Raw genomic sequence first — 17018 nt, 5'->3', positions numbered from 1 at the left:
ACAGTGAGCTTTGTTTAAAGAGATATTAACAGGAATATTGTCCTCAGAGCTTTTATTTAACAGGGTATTACAAAGTGAGCATTATTCTAACACCTAAGCTGTTTCTAGTGATGGACATGTCTATCACACATTAACAGTCACAAACACTGGATAGGATGCTGTTTGTTGGCAGGTGAATGTACTTTGGCTATTGAATACATGGTACCCAAGTACCCACAAAACTGTCAGGTCTCTGTTTTGCTGGATATGGCAGCATCGGTGTGCTAACGTTTCCATTACTGCCAACTCCCCCGTTGTTTTGGCCTGTTCCCCGCTGGCTGAGCTGTTTGTTCCCAGCGCAAGGCTACCCCAGCTCAGCCGATACCAAGCTCTGGTGGTGCTTGGCTGCCAACACATGGCGGGGGCGTGAAAGATCTGCTATGAAGGGGGCAGGAGCCCAGTGATAACCCCACAGCTCCTACTGTTCACCAACACCTGCCCAGCCCCTATGGCTGCAAAGCAAACAGAACCCAGGAGTCCTGGCCCCCAGCATGCACTGAGTCCTCCCCATACATTCCTCCATCCTGGCCTCTCCCACAGAGCCACAAGATGGCGGCCTGGCTCACTCCCCACTCGCCGCCTCCGACTACAGGTCCCAGCATGTAATGCGCCTTTTCGATCACTCCACCCTCGATCTTCAAGATGGAGGCATAATCCCGCCCTCAGACTACAAGTCCCAGCATGCAGCGCGGTACGCCCGAGCATTCTGCCTCTGAGCTTCAAACGGACGCCGCCGACGCAGAAAAGACTGCGAATCCCGGCATGCAGCGCGCCACCTCTCCGCCGGGTTCCCTTAGAGCCCTGCCCCAAATTGGCGCATGGCGTGCCGGGATGTGTAGTGCACCGTCTGGTTCCGGAGCGGAGGGGGCGTGGCTTGTGAGGTCACATAGGTAGCGGAAGTGATTTCACATCCGGCCTGGCTGTTGTGTTTGGAAGGGGAGAGGGGTGGAGGGAGAAGAACCCGAATAAAGAGTGGGGGGGCACGAGGCGGCCGTGGCGGAAGAGACCAGCTCGGAGCCCCAGCGCGCACCCTCTGCCGTCCCGCTCCCAACAGCAGGTGGGCCCGGGGAGCGGGGGTTCGAGCCAGACCGGTGGGGGAAGGCGGCGGGGACCGTTCCCGGCCCCGGACTCTGTGCGGGGGAGGGAGACTCCCCTGAAGGCTCCGGAGCCGAGGGCTTGGGCCGTCTAATGGCGCCTGTCTCTATTGTCTCGGGCTCTCCATCCGGGTACTGTGGGGGAAGAAAGGGGTGTCTCTGGCGGCGCGCGTGGCATGATGGGATAGCACCCCCCCCACACACACACACACAAGATCGGCGAGGTGGCCTCATTGTTGGTGAACAAAGCGCGCGCGGCGGGGAGTAGGCGGGGCGTCTGGCGCGCGCGCGGTTTAGTGGTGAGCGTCGGGCGCGCGCCTGGGGAGGGGGTTCAGCGGCGCGCGCGGGGACTCGTCACCGGCAGGGGGCGGGACTGTGGCGTGACGCGGCTACTCCGTTTGCGGGCCCTGCCTGGTTGGCAGCTCGCCGTGCACCCCTGAAGGGGCCTCCACATCGGAGCGCGGCGCTGGGGGCCCGCGAGGAGAGAGCTCGGGGCACGGTCCCCAGCTGGCGTGGCCATCCCTAGCGCTGGGGCAGACGTTGGGAGGCAGAGGCACGTGCTTGCCGAGCCACCGTGGGAGGGGAGCTGGTCGGGGAAGGGCAGTGGCATGGAGAGGGGCCAGAGACTTAGCCACGTGCGCTTCGGTGCCTGGCCCCGTTCTCGCTGCCGAAAGGTGCCGTGCGGAATGCTCCGCAACAGGGCAGCCCCTCTAGGGCCGAGTGCCCCCCAGGTTCGGGGGATGCCCTGGGCAGGAACAGTGCCGGAGCTGTCTGGCTGGGCAGAGGGGTTTTCAGTGCAGTGGTGGCAGGTAGATCCCCGGGAGCTCAGCTCCGGTAATAAATAGTTTCTGTCCAGTTGAGTGATGCCACGGAAAAAGCTTAAACTTCTAATTGAGATAACGGTGAAACAGAACCCAGCACAAATAGTTGGCACTTCTATAGGGCTTTTTTGTGTGAGCGCTTCAAAATGTTTAAGAACGTAATTAAATTTGTGGCGCCTTCCATCTCAGCACTTTAAAGCCTTTTCATAAACACTAATTAAAACGGTCTTCACTCCAGTAAGGAAGATACTGTATCCATTTTACAGCTATACTACATTTGGCTTGCCCAAAATCACATAACATAAGTATTTTTTCACTATACCTTGAAATTTGTAAATGGGTAGATCTTAGTATTAATGCCTTTGTACAGTTAGCTATAAAATGCTTTAGGAGTTTTAGCAGTCTTGCGGTTAAAATACAGGCATTCTTTAACTGAATGAAACTGACTTGGATTAACCAATTCTGACTTCAGAATTGAAACAAAACAGAACCAACTGCCTTGGCTCTCAAGTCCCTGTAACAGTTTTACAGGTTCTTATTGCGTCTTTATTGCATGATTTCAGTTTAGTATATTAATAATGATTTCTAGCTATTTGTCAAATCACACTAACAAAGCTTTGTTTCTCAGTTTGTTCAACTTCCATTAAGGAAAACTGAAGTATTTTTGAAATATTCTTCTATACAGGGTGATATGTTTGCATCCTGCATGGATTTTATCATGTGGCTTTCCCATAGTGTTAATTGGTTTCTTAATCTTGGCCCTTGTTAAATCTGTTTAGATAATGTGACCAAGAACTTAGTGAAGCTCTTTACTTGAGCCAGAGAAATACAATTGCAGTAATGTAAACAAATATTATAGCACTGCAGTGAGGTTTTTTATTCTTTTGGCATAGTAACATAACTTTGCTTAATGTTCAGTCAACTGCTATCAATAAATGTTAAGAGGATGCTGTTAGTCAGTCTCTACAGTACTGCTTAATACTTTAGAAATTTGGAAGGAACTCGATCAATTTTTGTAGAGAAACATTGGAATTACTGTACTGAATTACATCTGTGAACCATCCAGTCCAGTGGTTAGCATCAGATGCTTTGGAGGTAGGTGCAAGAATCCCCTCAGTAAGTAGATATGGGTTAATCTCCCCCTATGAAGGGTCTCCTCTTAATCCATAATAGATCGAGATCTGTTTTTAAAACCTGAAACATGAGCCTTTATCTCTTTCAAAACTTTTCATTAGTATTGACTACTGTCGCTCTGGATATTCTTATGATCCATATAAACATCTAGTCTCTTTGAATTTTGCTAAATTCTTGTCCTTAATGCATATTTAGTTTGAAGTTTGTGTGAAAATATTTCCTTTTAATCAGTCCTAAATTTACCTGCCACCTTTTAATTTTAGTGAATGGCCCTTTGCTCTGATGTTATGAGACACAGAACAGAAGTTCCTGATCTACCTTCTCTAGATCATTTACTTTTCTCTCTTTCCATGAGAGTTCTTCCATGCCCCTAATCCTTCTTATTTCTTTTCTCGGAACCATCTCTAATTATGCAATATCTGTTTTGAGATTGAGTGACCACATGGACTATTCCAGGTGACGCTGTATCATTATGGCATAACTTTTCTGTAGTCTCCACCCTGTTCCATAGCATCAATGTATTAAACACTAAATCTAATAAGGAACATTGAAGCAACCGGCTGTTCACTTATAGCCACAATGAAAATTGACCATTATGCCTACTGTTTTGTGTGTCAGCTGTTTTTGATCCATGACAGTGTACTGTCTCTCACTTCATGACTACTTGGTTCCTTTAGTAGCCTCTAGTGTGGGATTTTTTTCAAAGGCTTTTTGAAAGCCTAGATAGTCAGCTTGCCCTCCTTTATCACTGCTTTATTGAGCCAGTCAAATTACATGTGCAACCACATCATATTTCTAGTGCTACAGAAACTGTCAAGACTATTTTAATTTGTCTGCCTAATGAATGTGATCAGTTCTGAAGATTAATTGATCATGCTTTGGAGAAGTGGAGCTATACTGCATGCTGCATTATGTGCTTTTTTTTTTATTCAGTAAGAGTTGCAGAAAATTGAAATACACAGAATTATCTTTCTAGGTTAGGCACTGTAGCGTGGATTCAAGAAATCTGAATTCAGTTTCTGTGTGATCTTGGGCAAATCACATTGTGCCTCAGTTCCTACTTGTAAAAACATTTCTTCCTCATAAGACTGCAGAGGATAATACCATACATATTTGGGAGGTGCTTAGCTATATTGGAGGATTATAAATAACTAGTTAGATCTTTCTTCGTACTTTCTCTGTGGATTTTAATAACACAGGATAGATTATATCTATATGCTAATTCCTGGAAAAAAATCTGGGTAATTATGCTTGTGTGCAAAAAGTCAAAATGTAATGTTAATATCAAAGTTGATTCCAAACTAAGGGGGTGGGGAAGAACTTGCCATAGAAGGGAAAGAAGACATAAATTGTAGAAAGCTTTTTGATCTTGTAAACTTCTAAAGGTAAACTGCAAAGAGTGAAGAGCAAAATACTGTAAATGAAGTCATTTTTTTAAAAGTACAAATGTAAACAAGCATATGAATTGTCATGTTGGTTTTAATGGTCTTCAGCTTAATATATGACTACAACAGTTTTTCAGTAGAACTCCAGAAAAAGAATCCATTAAGTTCTTTATACTGATTTCATTTTGTTGCATTTTCTGTTGTTAAACGGACTTTGTTTTCCTTTGTTTTGTATTATAAAATCCATAATGGAACAAACTGGACTGGTAGCTGCTAATCTTCCTCATCAACACTATACAAAATACTAGGTTGATTTCAAAAAGGCATATAGAAGATCTTTGTTCAATGTCTTGTTGATATTTAGACAAAGTGAAGCTTTGGCCTAGAACTCTCATAATCCAAGAATCAATTTCTCTGCAGCAGTCTGTGGCATATCTATCTAAAGATAGAATTTGGATCAGCGTTTCTGAGCCCTAATAGCTAATATGGCTACTGTAGTAAGAGCACCAGGGTGTACATTAGTGGTTTTTAAGACTCTCATCCTTCGATACAGCAAATTACTTACTCAAAAACTTACTTTGACAGTATCTCTCTATATCCCTGGCTGGTTTGATAAAGATGATCTTGTTCACCTTCTGCTTGATCCACTTTTACATCATCTCAATAAAGAGATCTGCAAAGTTATAATCTTGTTTTGAACTAGTATCTCACACAAATAATTGTGATGTCGTAGTATCAATGACCTCACTATAACATCCCGTAGGAGGAGAAATTAGGCTGCCAAGAAGGAACTCTGTATGTGAACACAGCTCCCTTTGATTATAGTAAATGGCGAGAACAACACCATGAAATGCATGAGGTGATTAGATTCAAAAGTAAACATGGTGTCTTGGGGTCAAAATAGTCAAGATTCCCAAGACTAGTAATAGAATGTCTAGGTTTAAATGCAGCATAGACAAAAACATTGGCCTTTTAGTTTGGGCTATCAGGTTCTTTGTTTCCAATTTTTACCATTTTTTTTAAAGTGTAAGTTTTGTTTGTGTTTTACAAAAGCTATTCAGTTTTTACTGATTTTTTTTCACCCAGATTTTGGACTCAAGTACATGAAAATACTGATTATGTTAAGAAAATCCAATACATTACATTAGGTAGATGAGTTAATAATTGAGTCTAAGTGTAAATGGTTGGCTGTCAGAGCAAGGCAGTGTAGCGAAAGATGTGCATGTGTACGTACTCTTAATGTACAGTTCAGAATAAACCACAACATTAAACTGCTTTTACTTTCAGTACTCTTACTTCTGTTTTTTTCTGTCCTCCCATCCCTGAATATTAATCCCATTATTTAGCTAGAAAAATAATTAACTTTTGTGCCACTTTTCACCCATTTTTAATTTTTGTAATAAACACTGATAAATTTCAGGGAAATCTTAAACAAAATAAACTGAAAATGGGCTGAATAACCACTGTTCTGTTTACAACTCAAATATATTCAGAAGTGGTGTGTTTCTGTTTGATCTTCATGGCCTGCCAGTCTTGTAAAAGGGTCATGATACTGGATACTCTTGAACCTACACCTTGTAAACTGGCAAAGACTAAAATTGTGGGATTTGTCATAAGTCTAGGTTTAAATTACAAATGCAGTTTTATAACAAAGCATTTGAATTTTTTCACATATTATACTTGCCAGAGTCCTGAACTCAAAAATTGTGCATGCTATCATGACGTCCTAGTGCACTGCAGGGTTAATGCAGAATCCTGACCTCAAGTCTCAAGAGGAGAAATTGACTCTAGAATTTATGCAAATGTATTCATGCTAAACATATTGAGTGATTTGGGATCTAAGACAAGCTTGTATTGTCTTCCAGTTTATCCTAAATATGATCTCTTACATGAAATTCCCCAGTCAGTGGTCTTTTGTTAATGGGATAACTATAGAATTGTCACATCAAAGGCCTGGTCTACACTAGGAAGTTTAAGATGGCTTAACTACATCACTCGGGGCTGTGAAAAAATCCACACGCGTCTGAACAGCATAGTTAAGACAATCTAACCTCCAGCATAGATGGCGCTAAATTGATGGAAGAATTCTTCCATCAACCTACAGTGCCCCTCTCCTGGATCTAGATTACTTGTTCTGACAGTACCTACGCTGATGGGAGTGGTGCTAGTGTCTATGCTGAAGCGCTACAGTGGTGCAGTTGTGCTGCTGTAGCATTTCAAGTGTAGACAAGCCCAAAGTGGCTGCGTATGAGAGAACCAAAATAAAATACAGTGACTGCAGTCTCTCTGAACTTTCCCAGGGTGTCTGAGCAGTGTAATGGCCACCTGAGTGGGTCCATCCATGCATGTGTGGTGGTCTGTAGTTGAGGTTGAAATGATTTCCTGTTAAGTCTCACTTTTTAGACCACCTCCACCTTGCCCCAGTCTCCTCAAAAGAAATCAATCCCCTGAAACATTACTTACCTCATCTGTAGTAGTATGGAGAGTGTCTTTATGGGGAGCTTAATTCAGAAAAGAAGTTAGAGGTATGTTGAAAACTCACTTTTGAACACTTTCCCAATTATTTTGCTCATATCTACAAAAAAACCCTTTGCTTTCAAAGTCGTGCGTGTGTGTGTTGGCAAGTGCTGCAGCTACTCCACTGTAGTGTAGATGCTTATGACCATGACAGAACAGGGTTTTTCTGTCACTGTAGTAAATGCATCCCCATGAGAGGCAGTAGCTAAGTCAAAGGACTAATTCTTCCATTGATGTAGGGTGTCTACCCCAGGGCTTAGATTGGCTTAACTTACTTGAATTTATCTCTCTCAACTCTTCTCACCCTTGAGTGATGTAGCTAGGTTGCCGTAAGCTTTAGGTGTAGACCAGGCCTCTTTGTGTTTTGATGGGGCTCATTGAGGTAATTACAAGGAAAACTGCTCTTGAATGTACACAGAGCAGAGTTTAAAATGTAAATTGAACTTCTGTTAGGGCTCCCCCACATTTTGCCATTATGTGGCTTTTGCTTAGCTAGCAGAAGTTGTCATTCTGTGGGGTGGTGGTCATTTACAAGCTCCAGAACTACACTTGATTTTCCTGTTGGTGACTGGAGTCTGTAAATACTGGTCTGGTGTTTACTAATGGTTACTGGATGGGGTTTATACAGATGCCACATTTAAGTCTTTGATTACTGCAATTAACTTTCAGGCTTCAAGTCAAAGGCACAACCATGAAAGATCCAAGTCGCAGCAGTACTAGCCCAAGCATCATCAATGAAGATGTGATTATTAATGGTCACTCTCATGAAGATGACAATCCATTTGCTGAGTATATGTGGATGGAAAACGAAGAGGAGTTTAACAGGCAGGTAAGTTGCTTTACAGTTTTCTCATCTGTGGTGGTATATTCCATTTGTGTTTCTAGCTCACAGGGCAGACAGCATGGTCTAATGACTGGAGTAGAGACTAGGAGTCTGTAGACTTGGGCTCGAGTCTTGATTCTGCCACTGGGTTGCTGATGTTACTCTGGGAAAATATCTTTGATTCTATTTCCCCACCAGTAAAATAAGTAACTGCCCATCTGTTGATGACTGAATGAAAAACACTGTAGAAGTACAGTTTTATTTCATAGCACAGAATGACATGGAAATATGCTATGTGTAAAGTTGTCTTCCATGGTGTGGCTTACAGGGACGAACTGTGGGTTGGAAGACTTCCCATGAGACCCTTTGTAGAGGCCAGGTTACTGTGCTTTTAACATACAACCAGGTGAAAAACATGCCTACAAGTACACCATTGGCCTTTATAAATCCACCTGCAGAACCCTACTTGGTCTTGGGAATGTTGAGGCAAGATGGTATTAGAGGGGGAGTTGGTAGTGACCCCTATATTTAAGTGCACAATGCTTTCCTTTATAAAAGATTTTTGACCTCTTTCTTGAAGGATTTACACCTGTTTACAGCAGGCCTCTGAAATTCTTTGAAGTCTTTGGATTTAGAAAAGTGCCTCTTTCTCTGCACCATGAAATTTCATTCATTAGTTGTGTTATAAACTTATGAAAATATCCATTTTCTTCTCACTTGCACTGTTAGCAATTTTGTGCTGCCAAAATAATTAAATATGAACATCCTTACTTAAAACCAGCATTGGGAATCTGGAGCTGCTTTGAGGGAGCTGTGGCAGCTAAGCCAGGATCCCCCAAAACAATTCTCTGTGCCCCTCCAGATTTGGCTCATGGCCTCAGTTGCTCATCTCCTGGGATAGGGAGAGATGGGCTTCCCCAACCACTCCCTTTCTCACTCAATACATGGTCTCCATAGCCCATAACTACTGCCACACTCCCCTACCGATGCGGGGGTAGCTAGTCCTATAGTTCAAATGTTAGCAGTCTGTATTGCAGTGCTGAGGGTTCAGGATTTAAACTACTGATGGGGCAGTTGTTGCTATTGCATATAACAGAAATTGATTTCACCGTTTTCCTTTTGGAAAAACCTAGGAAATACCATGCAGAAACTATCAGAAAAATGCTATTTAGGTTACAAAGTCAGGAAACACCAGAATTTAAGTTGCCTGTGCAATATAAATTCTGCCCTTTGTGCATATGCATTATGATAGCATGTGATCATGTAATTAGACAATTTTTTTTTCTTGGGACCCCCTGTGCCTTATTCAGTGCATAGGATGGTTAATGCTCAGAGAATGAACCAGGGTTGTGTAGTGAATGAAGCCATTTGTGGGTTCCCTGCTGCCTTTTCTCTAGAAGTTGAAAGGTGTATAGAAAACCAGGCAGGTGACTATACGAGAGGAGAATGGTCATGTAGCTGAGGCAGGTGAATGCCAAAGTTCTGCTCTCTTCTTGCCTTTGCTACAGACATTCAGTGTGATGCTGAGTGACTCGCTTAAACCAAAATTTTGGCAAGTGGCCATTTAATTGTGTTGAGGTGCCCACCTTGAGATATCTGGGGCCTTGCTCTTGAAGTACTGAATACTTGCAAACTGAAGTCCTTGGGAGCTGTGGGTGCCAGGCACTTGTGTACTTTGGAGAATGAGCACAGGGTGGAGTATGGGGGCCTGTGTTCTAATCCTGACTCTACCACTGACTCTGTGTTACCTTAGGCAAACCTTTTTTTCTGAGTTTCTCTGCCTGTAAAATGGCGCTGTTATCTCACAGGGAAGATGTGCAGATGAACTTATTGTGGGAGGGATTAAGGCACTTAAAATGGTAGAGCTGCACAGTTGCAGCACTTCAGTGTAGACACTCTACAGTGACTGGAGGGGTTCTGAGGCTGTAGTTAATCCGTGTCCCTGAGAGGCAGTAGCTAGGTCAATGGAAATGAATATTGCATTGTTCACTGCAGGGTCTGAACTGTATTCTGTAAATAGGGAAGGTCCACGCAGTGGATGATGGGGATAAAAAAGAAATAATGAGCAGTTGCCTCTTTCCCTGAGCACTATCCATCCTGTACACTGAATGAGGCAGAGGGCTGTGTGAAAATGCATTCATGTAACTGAAGGTTGATTCATAATTCAGCCCCGTTGTGAATACGCATTAAGGTTGCCCCTGGAACCTTAATTCTAGCATTTACTAACTTTTGAGTGCATGAGCCAAATCTGTTGGAGTAAACTGTAAGAATGGAGAAAGACTTGTTCAAGCTTCCTCTGAACACATTTTCGAATCTTAATCTGTTCCCTGGGTCACCTTTATTCCCTGGCTATGCTGGCAGACATGGGGTGCCAGTCTACATTTTGCTGCTTTTTATTCTCTCTGGGTCCTGCAGCACAGTGATGCTGCTGTCAGATAGAACTCTCTCCAAAGCTTGGCAGCAGTACTTCTAAGGATTATGTCTAAGGCTATGATTTTGTCATGGATATTTTTAGTAAAAGTCAGGGACAGGTCATTGTTCAATACACAAATAATCACAGAAGCCATGACCTGTCCCTGACTTTTACTAAAAACATCCCTGACAAAATGGGGAGGGAGGAGTGTCCAGCACCCTGCATCCACCCACTACACAGCAGCTGGGATCTGCAGGGACTCCATTGCCCAGTGGCTGCGGGGGGCCCCTTCCAGTAGCGAAGCTGCGCAGCTCTGGGGTCGCTGCTGATGGCAGCGACCGGTCAGGGGCAGCGGGGGTCACACCACTTGCAGCTCCTGGGCAGATACAGGGGGGTCCCCTGCTGCCCGTGGAGGCTGGGCTGGGCTGCTGTGGGGTACCCCGCTGCCAGCTGCGGCTGGTCAGCTGTGGGGCCTCCACTGTCATGGAGGTCACTGGAGGTCAGATTCTGTGACTTCTGCAACCTCCATGACATAATGTTCATTGCAGTATTAGCTCAAGCTCTTACTCAGGTGCTTCCCCAACCCATGTGTGTGTGTGTACACACACACACACAAAATGGTGTTTTCAACCCAGGCTAGCTGGCTTGGTTAGAGTTGTGGGGTAAAGCCTAGGTTCTCCTTTCATTCAGGCTGGTAACATTACCTTGCTATGAGGACAGAGGCTAAATAAACTGTTTGAGTGCTGCTAGCCCTGCATTGCTTTCCCACAGTTCCTCTTGCATACCCAGAAGGACAGACAAGTAGACAAGTTCTCCCACAATTCACTGGGAAAGAATCAGAGTGGCTTAGTTTACTGCAGTACAGAGAATCGTGGGATATTTTAAGCAGTCAAAGGATAAGAGGAAAGGTCCTGTCATAGATCAGTAACTGGTTAAAAGACAGGAAATAAAGGGTAGGAATAAATGGTCTGTTTTCAGAATGGAGAGAGGTAAATAGAGGTGTCCCCAGGGATCTTTGCTGGGACCAGTGCTGTTCAACATATTCATAAATGATCTGGAGAAAGGGATAAACAGGTGGCAAGATTTGCAGATGGTACAAAATTACTCAAGATAAGTCCAAAGCAGACTGCAAGGAGTTACAAAGGGGTCTCACAAAACTGGGTGACTGGGCAACACAATGTACTGCTGGGGGAATTCTGCACCACTGCATAATGCAGAATTTTGCAGAAATTGATGTTGGGCGTGCAACATTTCCATTTTTCCCCATAGAAATAGGCCGCAGTGGACACCACTAGGGGCTGCTGGACCTAGCAGAGCCCAGCTCACAAATAAAATACAAGGCTATGTTGAGGGAGAGGGAACTGGAGGGTTTCCAGCAGCTGCAGTTGCCCACATGCCCTGAAGTAAGGAGGCAGCAGCACACAGGAAACTCTGAGCAAGCCCCGGGACCCAGCATCAGGCAATTTCTCCCTCAGTATCCCTGGGCTCTAGGAGGACAGGGTCTGTGAGTGTCTGGGCTGGGGGGAGAGGGGACGCATAGCTGGGCTCTGGGGATAGGGTGTGTGACTGTCTGGGCCAGGGTGGGGGGTCCACAGCTGGCCTCAAGGGGGAAAGGGGTGGGGGGGGTGAGTGTCTGGGCCAGGGGGCTGCAGCTGGGCTCTGCAGGAGAGGGGAGTGACTTGCTGACCAGTATTTTGAAATAAATTAGCAAAATAATTGAAAGTGGCTTGATTACATAGTGAACTTGTGGCACCTTAGAGACTAACAAATTTATTAGAGCATAAGCTTTCGTGGGCTATATATGCATCCGAAGAAGTGGGTTGTAGCCCACGAAAGCTTATGCTCTAATAAATTTGTTAGTCTCTAAGGTGCCACAAGTACTCCTGTTCTTTTTGAGGATACAGACTAACACAGCTGCTACCCTGAAACCTGATTACATAGTGTTATTTTGACAAATATTGTGTGCAGAATTTTTCATTTTTTGGCGCAGAATTCCCCCAGGAGTAACAATGGCAGATAAATTCAATGTTGATAAATGCAAAATAATGCACATTGGAAAATGTAATCCCAACTATATATACAAAATGATGGGATGTAAATTAGCTGTTACTACTCAAGAAAGAGACTTTGGAATCATTGCTGATAGTTCTCTGAAAACATCTGCTCAATATGCAGTGGCAGTCAAAAAAGCTAACACTGTTAGGAACCATTAGGAAAGTAATAGATAATAAGACAGAAAATAGCATAGTACCACTCTATAAATCCATGGTATGCCCACACCTTGAATATTGTGTGCTGGTCTGGTCACCCCATCTCAAAAAAAGATGTATTAGAATTGAAAAAGGTACAGAGAAGGGCAAGAAAAACAACTAATGGTATGGAACAGCTTCCCTCTGAGGAGAGATTGAAAAGGCTGGGACTTTTCAGCTTGGCTAGACCACTGGGGGGGATATGATAGAGGTCTATAAAATCTTGACTGGTGTGGAGAAAGTGAGGCGGTATTGTTTGTTCTTTCACATAACACCAGAACCAGGGATCACCCAATGAAATTAATAGGCAGCAGGATTAAAACAAACAAAAGGAAGTACTTCTTCACACAATGCACAGTCAACGTGTGGAACTCGTTGCCAGGGGATGTTGTGAAGGCCAAAAGCTATAACTCGGTTCAAAAAAGAACTAGATAAGTTCATGGAGGATAGGTCCCTCAATGGCTGTTAACCAAGATGGTCGGGGATGCAACCCCATGCTCTGGGTGTCTCTAGCCTCTGACTGCCAGAACCTGGGAGTGGATGACAGGATGGATCACTCTGATTGTTCTGTTCATTCCCTCTGAAGCATCTAGCATTGGCCACTGTTGAAAGACAGGATACTGGGCTAGATGGACCATTGATATAACCCAGCGGGGTTGTTTTTATGTGCTTACGTGTCCCCCAGAAATCCTAGTTATACACATGGGAGCACTGATCCAGTGAGGACACAGTAACTCAAGCAGGGCTTTGCAGTGTGGCTGCTCACACCTGGGTGCCGAGTTAATGTGCAGTGAAGATATACGATAGAGCAGTGGTTCTCAACCTATTTACCATTGTGGGCTGCATATGCAGCTTTCTGTGTGCTGTGGACTGCATCCACACAATATATATTCTACCATTATGGCTGTGAGGATGTCACATGGGCTGCAGCTGTGTGCTGATTGGGTTGAGGGTTGAGAACTACTGCCATAGAGACACTTATCCACCAGAACACTCTTTTCCCCTTTCTAACTTTAGATTGAAGAGGAGTTATGGGAAGAAGAATTTATTGAGCGTTGTTTCCAGGAAATGCTGGAAGAGGAGGAAGAACATGAGTGGTTTATTCCTGCTCGAGACCTTCCACAAACAATGGATCAAATCCAGGATCAGTTTAATGACCTCGTTATCAGTGACAGCTCATCACTGGAGGATCTGGTGGTATGTTTCCTCTCAGCTTGTTCTTAGATAACTTTGTATTTGAAATTTAAAAAAAAAATCACCTTCCAAAAGACTCTACGTGCCTTGACAGGTCATTAAAATGGCTAATAAAAACAACAAACAGCAACAGTGAGTTACATTTAACAGCAATGGCTTAATTCAACAGCTCTTGTTGCAGACAAAGTCTGATGTACATCCAGACATCATGTTAACTATAACCGAATTTGGCATGTTGGAAATAGTCTTAGGACTGAAATAATACAGTCCAGATCTAGCTTGAGATGTATTGGTAGAACATTTTGAAAGAGATTACCTAAATTTGTATTGACTGTAGCCAATAACATTAATTATTGATTTGTCAGCCCAAACCTTTAAAATAGGTGGAGATGATCTTTTTACTTTGCCAAGAAACCTAAACCTTCTGCAAAAACCTAGTTTAAATCTTGCTAACTCTCTTTTACAAGTACTTGGCAGTATTTTAATGTCTAGGTTCCTAGAATAGGAACTGTTCTTAAATTTACAAAGATGTTGAAATGAACTAAAAATACCCAAACAAGTTTCAGGTAGTTCCTGTTAGCCCAGAACAGTTAACTTGCAAAAGCAACTAATATAAAATGTTATAACTGACACTCCCAAAAGCAAGGGAACTACATGGCAGTGCTGAGACATACCACGCTGACACTTATTACAGCTGCCTAATGTCCCTGATATCCAGTGCACACCTTCTTGCAGCTGCCCTTCACTGCAATGGCTGTTGACCCATAGTAGAGGTACACAAGGTACATTCAGTAATGTTGGACTTCCCTGGAAATCTGACAGTAGAGAGATTTGTTGCTAGCCTGACTCTAATGCTAGTGATCAACCACACACTAACTGTATTGCTGAAATGTTCTTGTGCACTTGAAATTTCTTGTTAAAGATTGATACTTCACAATAAGTCTTGAAAAAATAAAATTAACTGTATGTAACTTCTAGACCAGGGGTCGGCAACATTTGGCACGCGGCTCGCCAGGGTAAGCACCCTGGCGGGCCGGGCCAGTTTTATTTACCTGCTGACGCAGCAGGTTCGGCCGATCGCGGCCCCCACTGGCTGCAGTTCGACGTCCCGGGCTAATGGGGTCGGTGAGAAGCGGCGCGGGCGAGGGATGTGCTGGCCGCGGCTTCTCGCCGCCCCCATTGTCCCGGGACAGCAAACTGCGGCCAGTGGGGGCTGTGATCGGCCGAACCTACCGCATCAGCAGATAAATAAAACTGGCCTGGCCTGCCAGGGTGCTTACCCTGGCGAGCTGCGTGCCGAACGTTGCTGACCCCTGTTCTAAACCAATTCATCTTTCAGCCCAATGACTCAAGATAGCAAAACATACAACTGGCCTAAAATATAAAGTGGTAACAAAGGTGCTGGTGATAAAACTAATGTGTAAACCAATTAAGAGTTTAAATAAATTCATGCTTCCAGCTATCCCAGTTTCCGTTCTCTTCCTTTGTTAGGCAATACATGGAAATTGTGTAAAATGAAGTTTCTCTTGGTGCTGCTTATTGCCCGCATGGAAGTTATTACATTCCTGAGTTCTCTGGAAATACTACAGGGTGGCTAATTATGAAATAAGCAGGTGTATGTACTCAAGTATGGGTGTTTAGCACATTAGTATTAAATTTTGACATAACTCTTCTTTGAAGGAAAAGGCAGTCCGTCAATGGCTTAAAACTATTTAAATTTCTGACGTCAAGTTTTTGTTTGCTTATGTTGCATAACCGAATGTGTCTACAAACAAATGTATAAGGTTGAAGACCATGTGACACTTGTCCAGAGTCAATTTGACTGAATTAAAGCTCTGGTGCTTTGGGTGTTTTAGGGAGACTACAGGCTTTAACTTGCAGCTTTTCAGGGAAGGGGCTGTCTCCTTAGTACTTGTTTGTATAGTGCCTAACACAATGGGACGCTGATTTAATTGAAGCCTCTAGGTGCTGCTGTTTTTTTGTTTTTTTTTTAAGATATTAATAGTGAATTAATAGCCCTGCTCTTAGCATGTAGTGATGAGCAGGTGAAGGGTTCTAAACCTCTTTGTACTGGATTTGGTGTTTTCAAGAACTCATGTTAAATTGTCTGTTACTTTAAACTTGTGAACTATGGCTATGAACAATGCTTTCTTTGGTCAGGAAAAGTGAGATATAAGTAATATCGTGATTTGGTTGTCTCTTTCTCCCCAGGTCAAGAGTAATCTGAATCCAAACGCAAAGGAGTTTGTTCCTGGGGTGAAGTACTAAATATATGAGTAGACTGGGCCCTCTTTTGGTGGATGTAGCACAATTTCCACACTGTGAAGCCAGTATTAGAAGATTTAATTGTAAAAGCTCTCTTCTCGTCACTGTGTTACACTTATGCATTGCCAAAGTTTTGTTAGTCTTGCATGCTTAATAAAAGTGCTGAGACTGTTATTAAGTAAAAAGCTGTCAAAAGTTTAATGAAAACATAATTGGACCCTGGCTTTCTGTGAAGGAGACAGTGAGGTAAGAAGCACCAGTCAAGTTGAGACAAAGTACCAAATTTATGAAAACCTCTTGCAGACTCTGTCTTTTTAACAGGATTTAACTAAGGATGGTCTGTTACTAAAACATGTCAACTGGTGTTAATTTGCACCTGATAATGCCTTAACTTAAAAATAAAAGCAAGGTTATCGGATCATTATGCAAATTAGCTAACGTTCCGTTTCAGTATTTTTACTAATGTTAATTTTTTTCCTTATAAAAAAAACTTTACTTCATGCTCCTCTTTTTGAGAAGTGTGAATGAACTATCGTACCAGACTTTTACAGACCTGTACAGAGTCCTAGATCTCAGCTACTGAACTAACAAATAAGCAGTTGGAAGAAATTTCCTGTATTTACAGTATATCATGTTACAAATGTTTATTTCACTTCCTAATTACATTTAAGGAGATGTGAGTTTCATCACAATTTCTTCCAAGAACTTGGATACATAGCACACTGTCTATGTAACTTCTAGCATACAACCTTAATATAGCTGGATTTAACCAAGAAAACTTTAGCGTTAGTGATTTGAGTGGTGCTTTTCCCTTGCTTTGTTTAATCATCACTACACAATAGTCTACAGCACAACAACTTTTTTCTTTTAATAAAGCTAGAACAGTTTTGGCTTCTTAAACTTCATATTTGGGTAGGTTAAGCTGCCATACGTGTTCAGTGTGAATAGTGTTTAAGTTGAAAATATTGTAAAAAAATTATATTTTTTCAAAAATATTTAAAAAAATAAATAATAGTAGAAATGATTTGGTGATTGTCTCTTGAATATGCACCCTACTCAGACACTCACATTTGGTAATGTGAGG

The 17018-nt window shown here is 43.0% G+C and overlaps 1 protein-coding gene across 1 annotated transcript; it reads left to right on the top strand.

The window, feature by feature from the left end:
• Positions 1-910: 910 nt before the first annotated feature.
• On the top strand, positions 911-16958 carry PAIP2 (poly(A) binding protein interacting protein 2). Its single transcript, XM_005280797.4, has 4 exons — positions 911-1096; positions 7660-7819; positions 13493-13672; positions 15881-16958. Exons 2-4 carry the CDS (start codon positions 7682-7684, stop codon positions 15935-15937), a joined length of 375 nt encoding a protein of 124 aa, XP_005280854.1. The 5' UTR covers positions 911-1096; positions 7660-7681; the 3' UTR covers positions 15938-16958.
• Positions 16959-17018: the final 60 nt, after the last annotated feature.

The sequence above is a fragment of the Chrysemys picta genome, chromosome 8 (assembly GCF_011386835.1).
Source record: "Chrysemys picta bellii isolate R12L10 chromosome 8, ASM1138683v2, whole genome shotgun sequence".
In the NCBI taxonomy this organism is placed as follows: Eukaryota; Metazoa; Chordata; order Testudines; family Emydidae; genus Chrysemys; species Chrysemys picta.
Note: the sequence above shows the minus strand (reverse complement) of the source record. Positions and strands in the feature narration are given on the sequence as shown.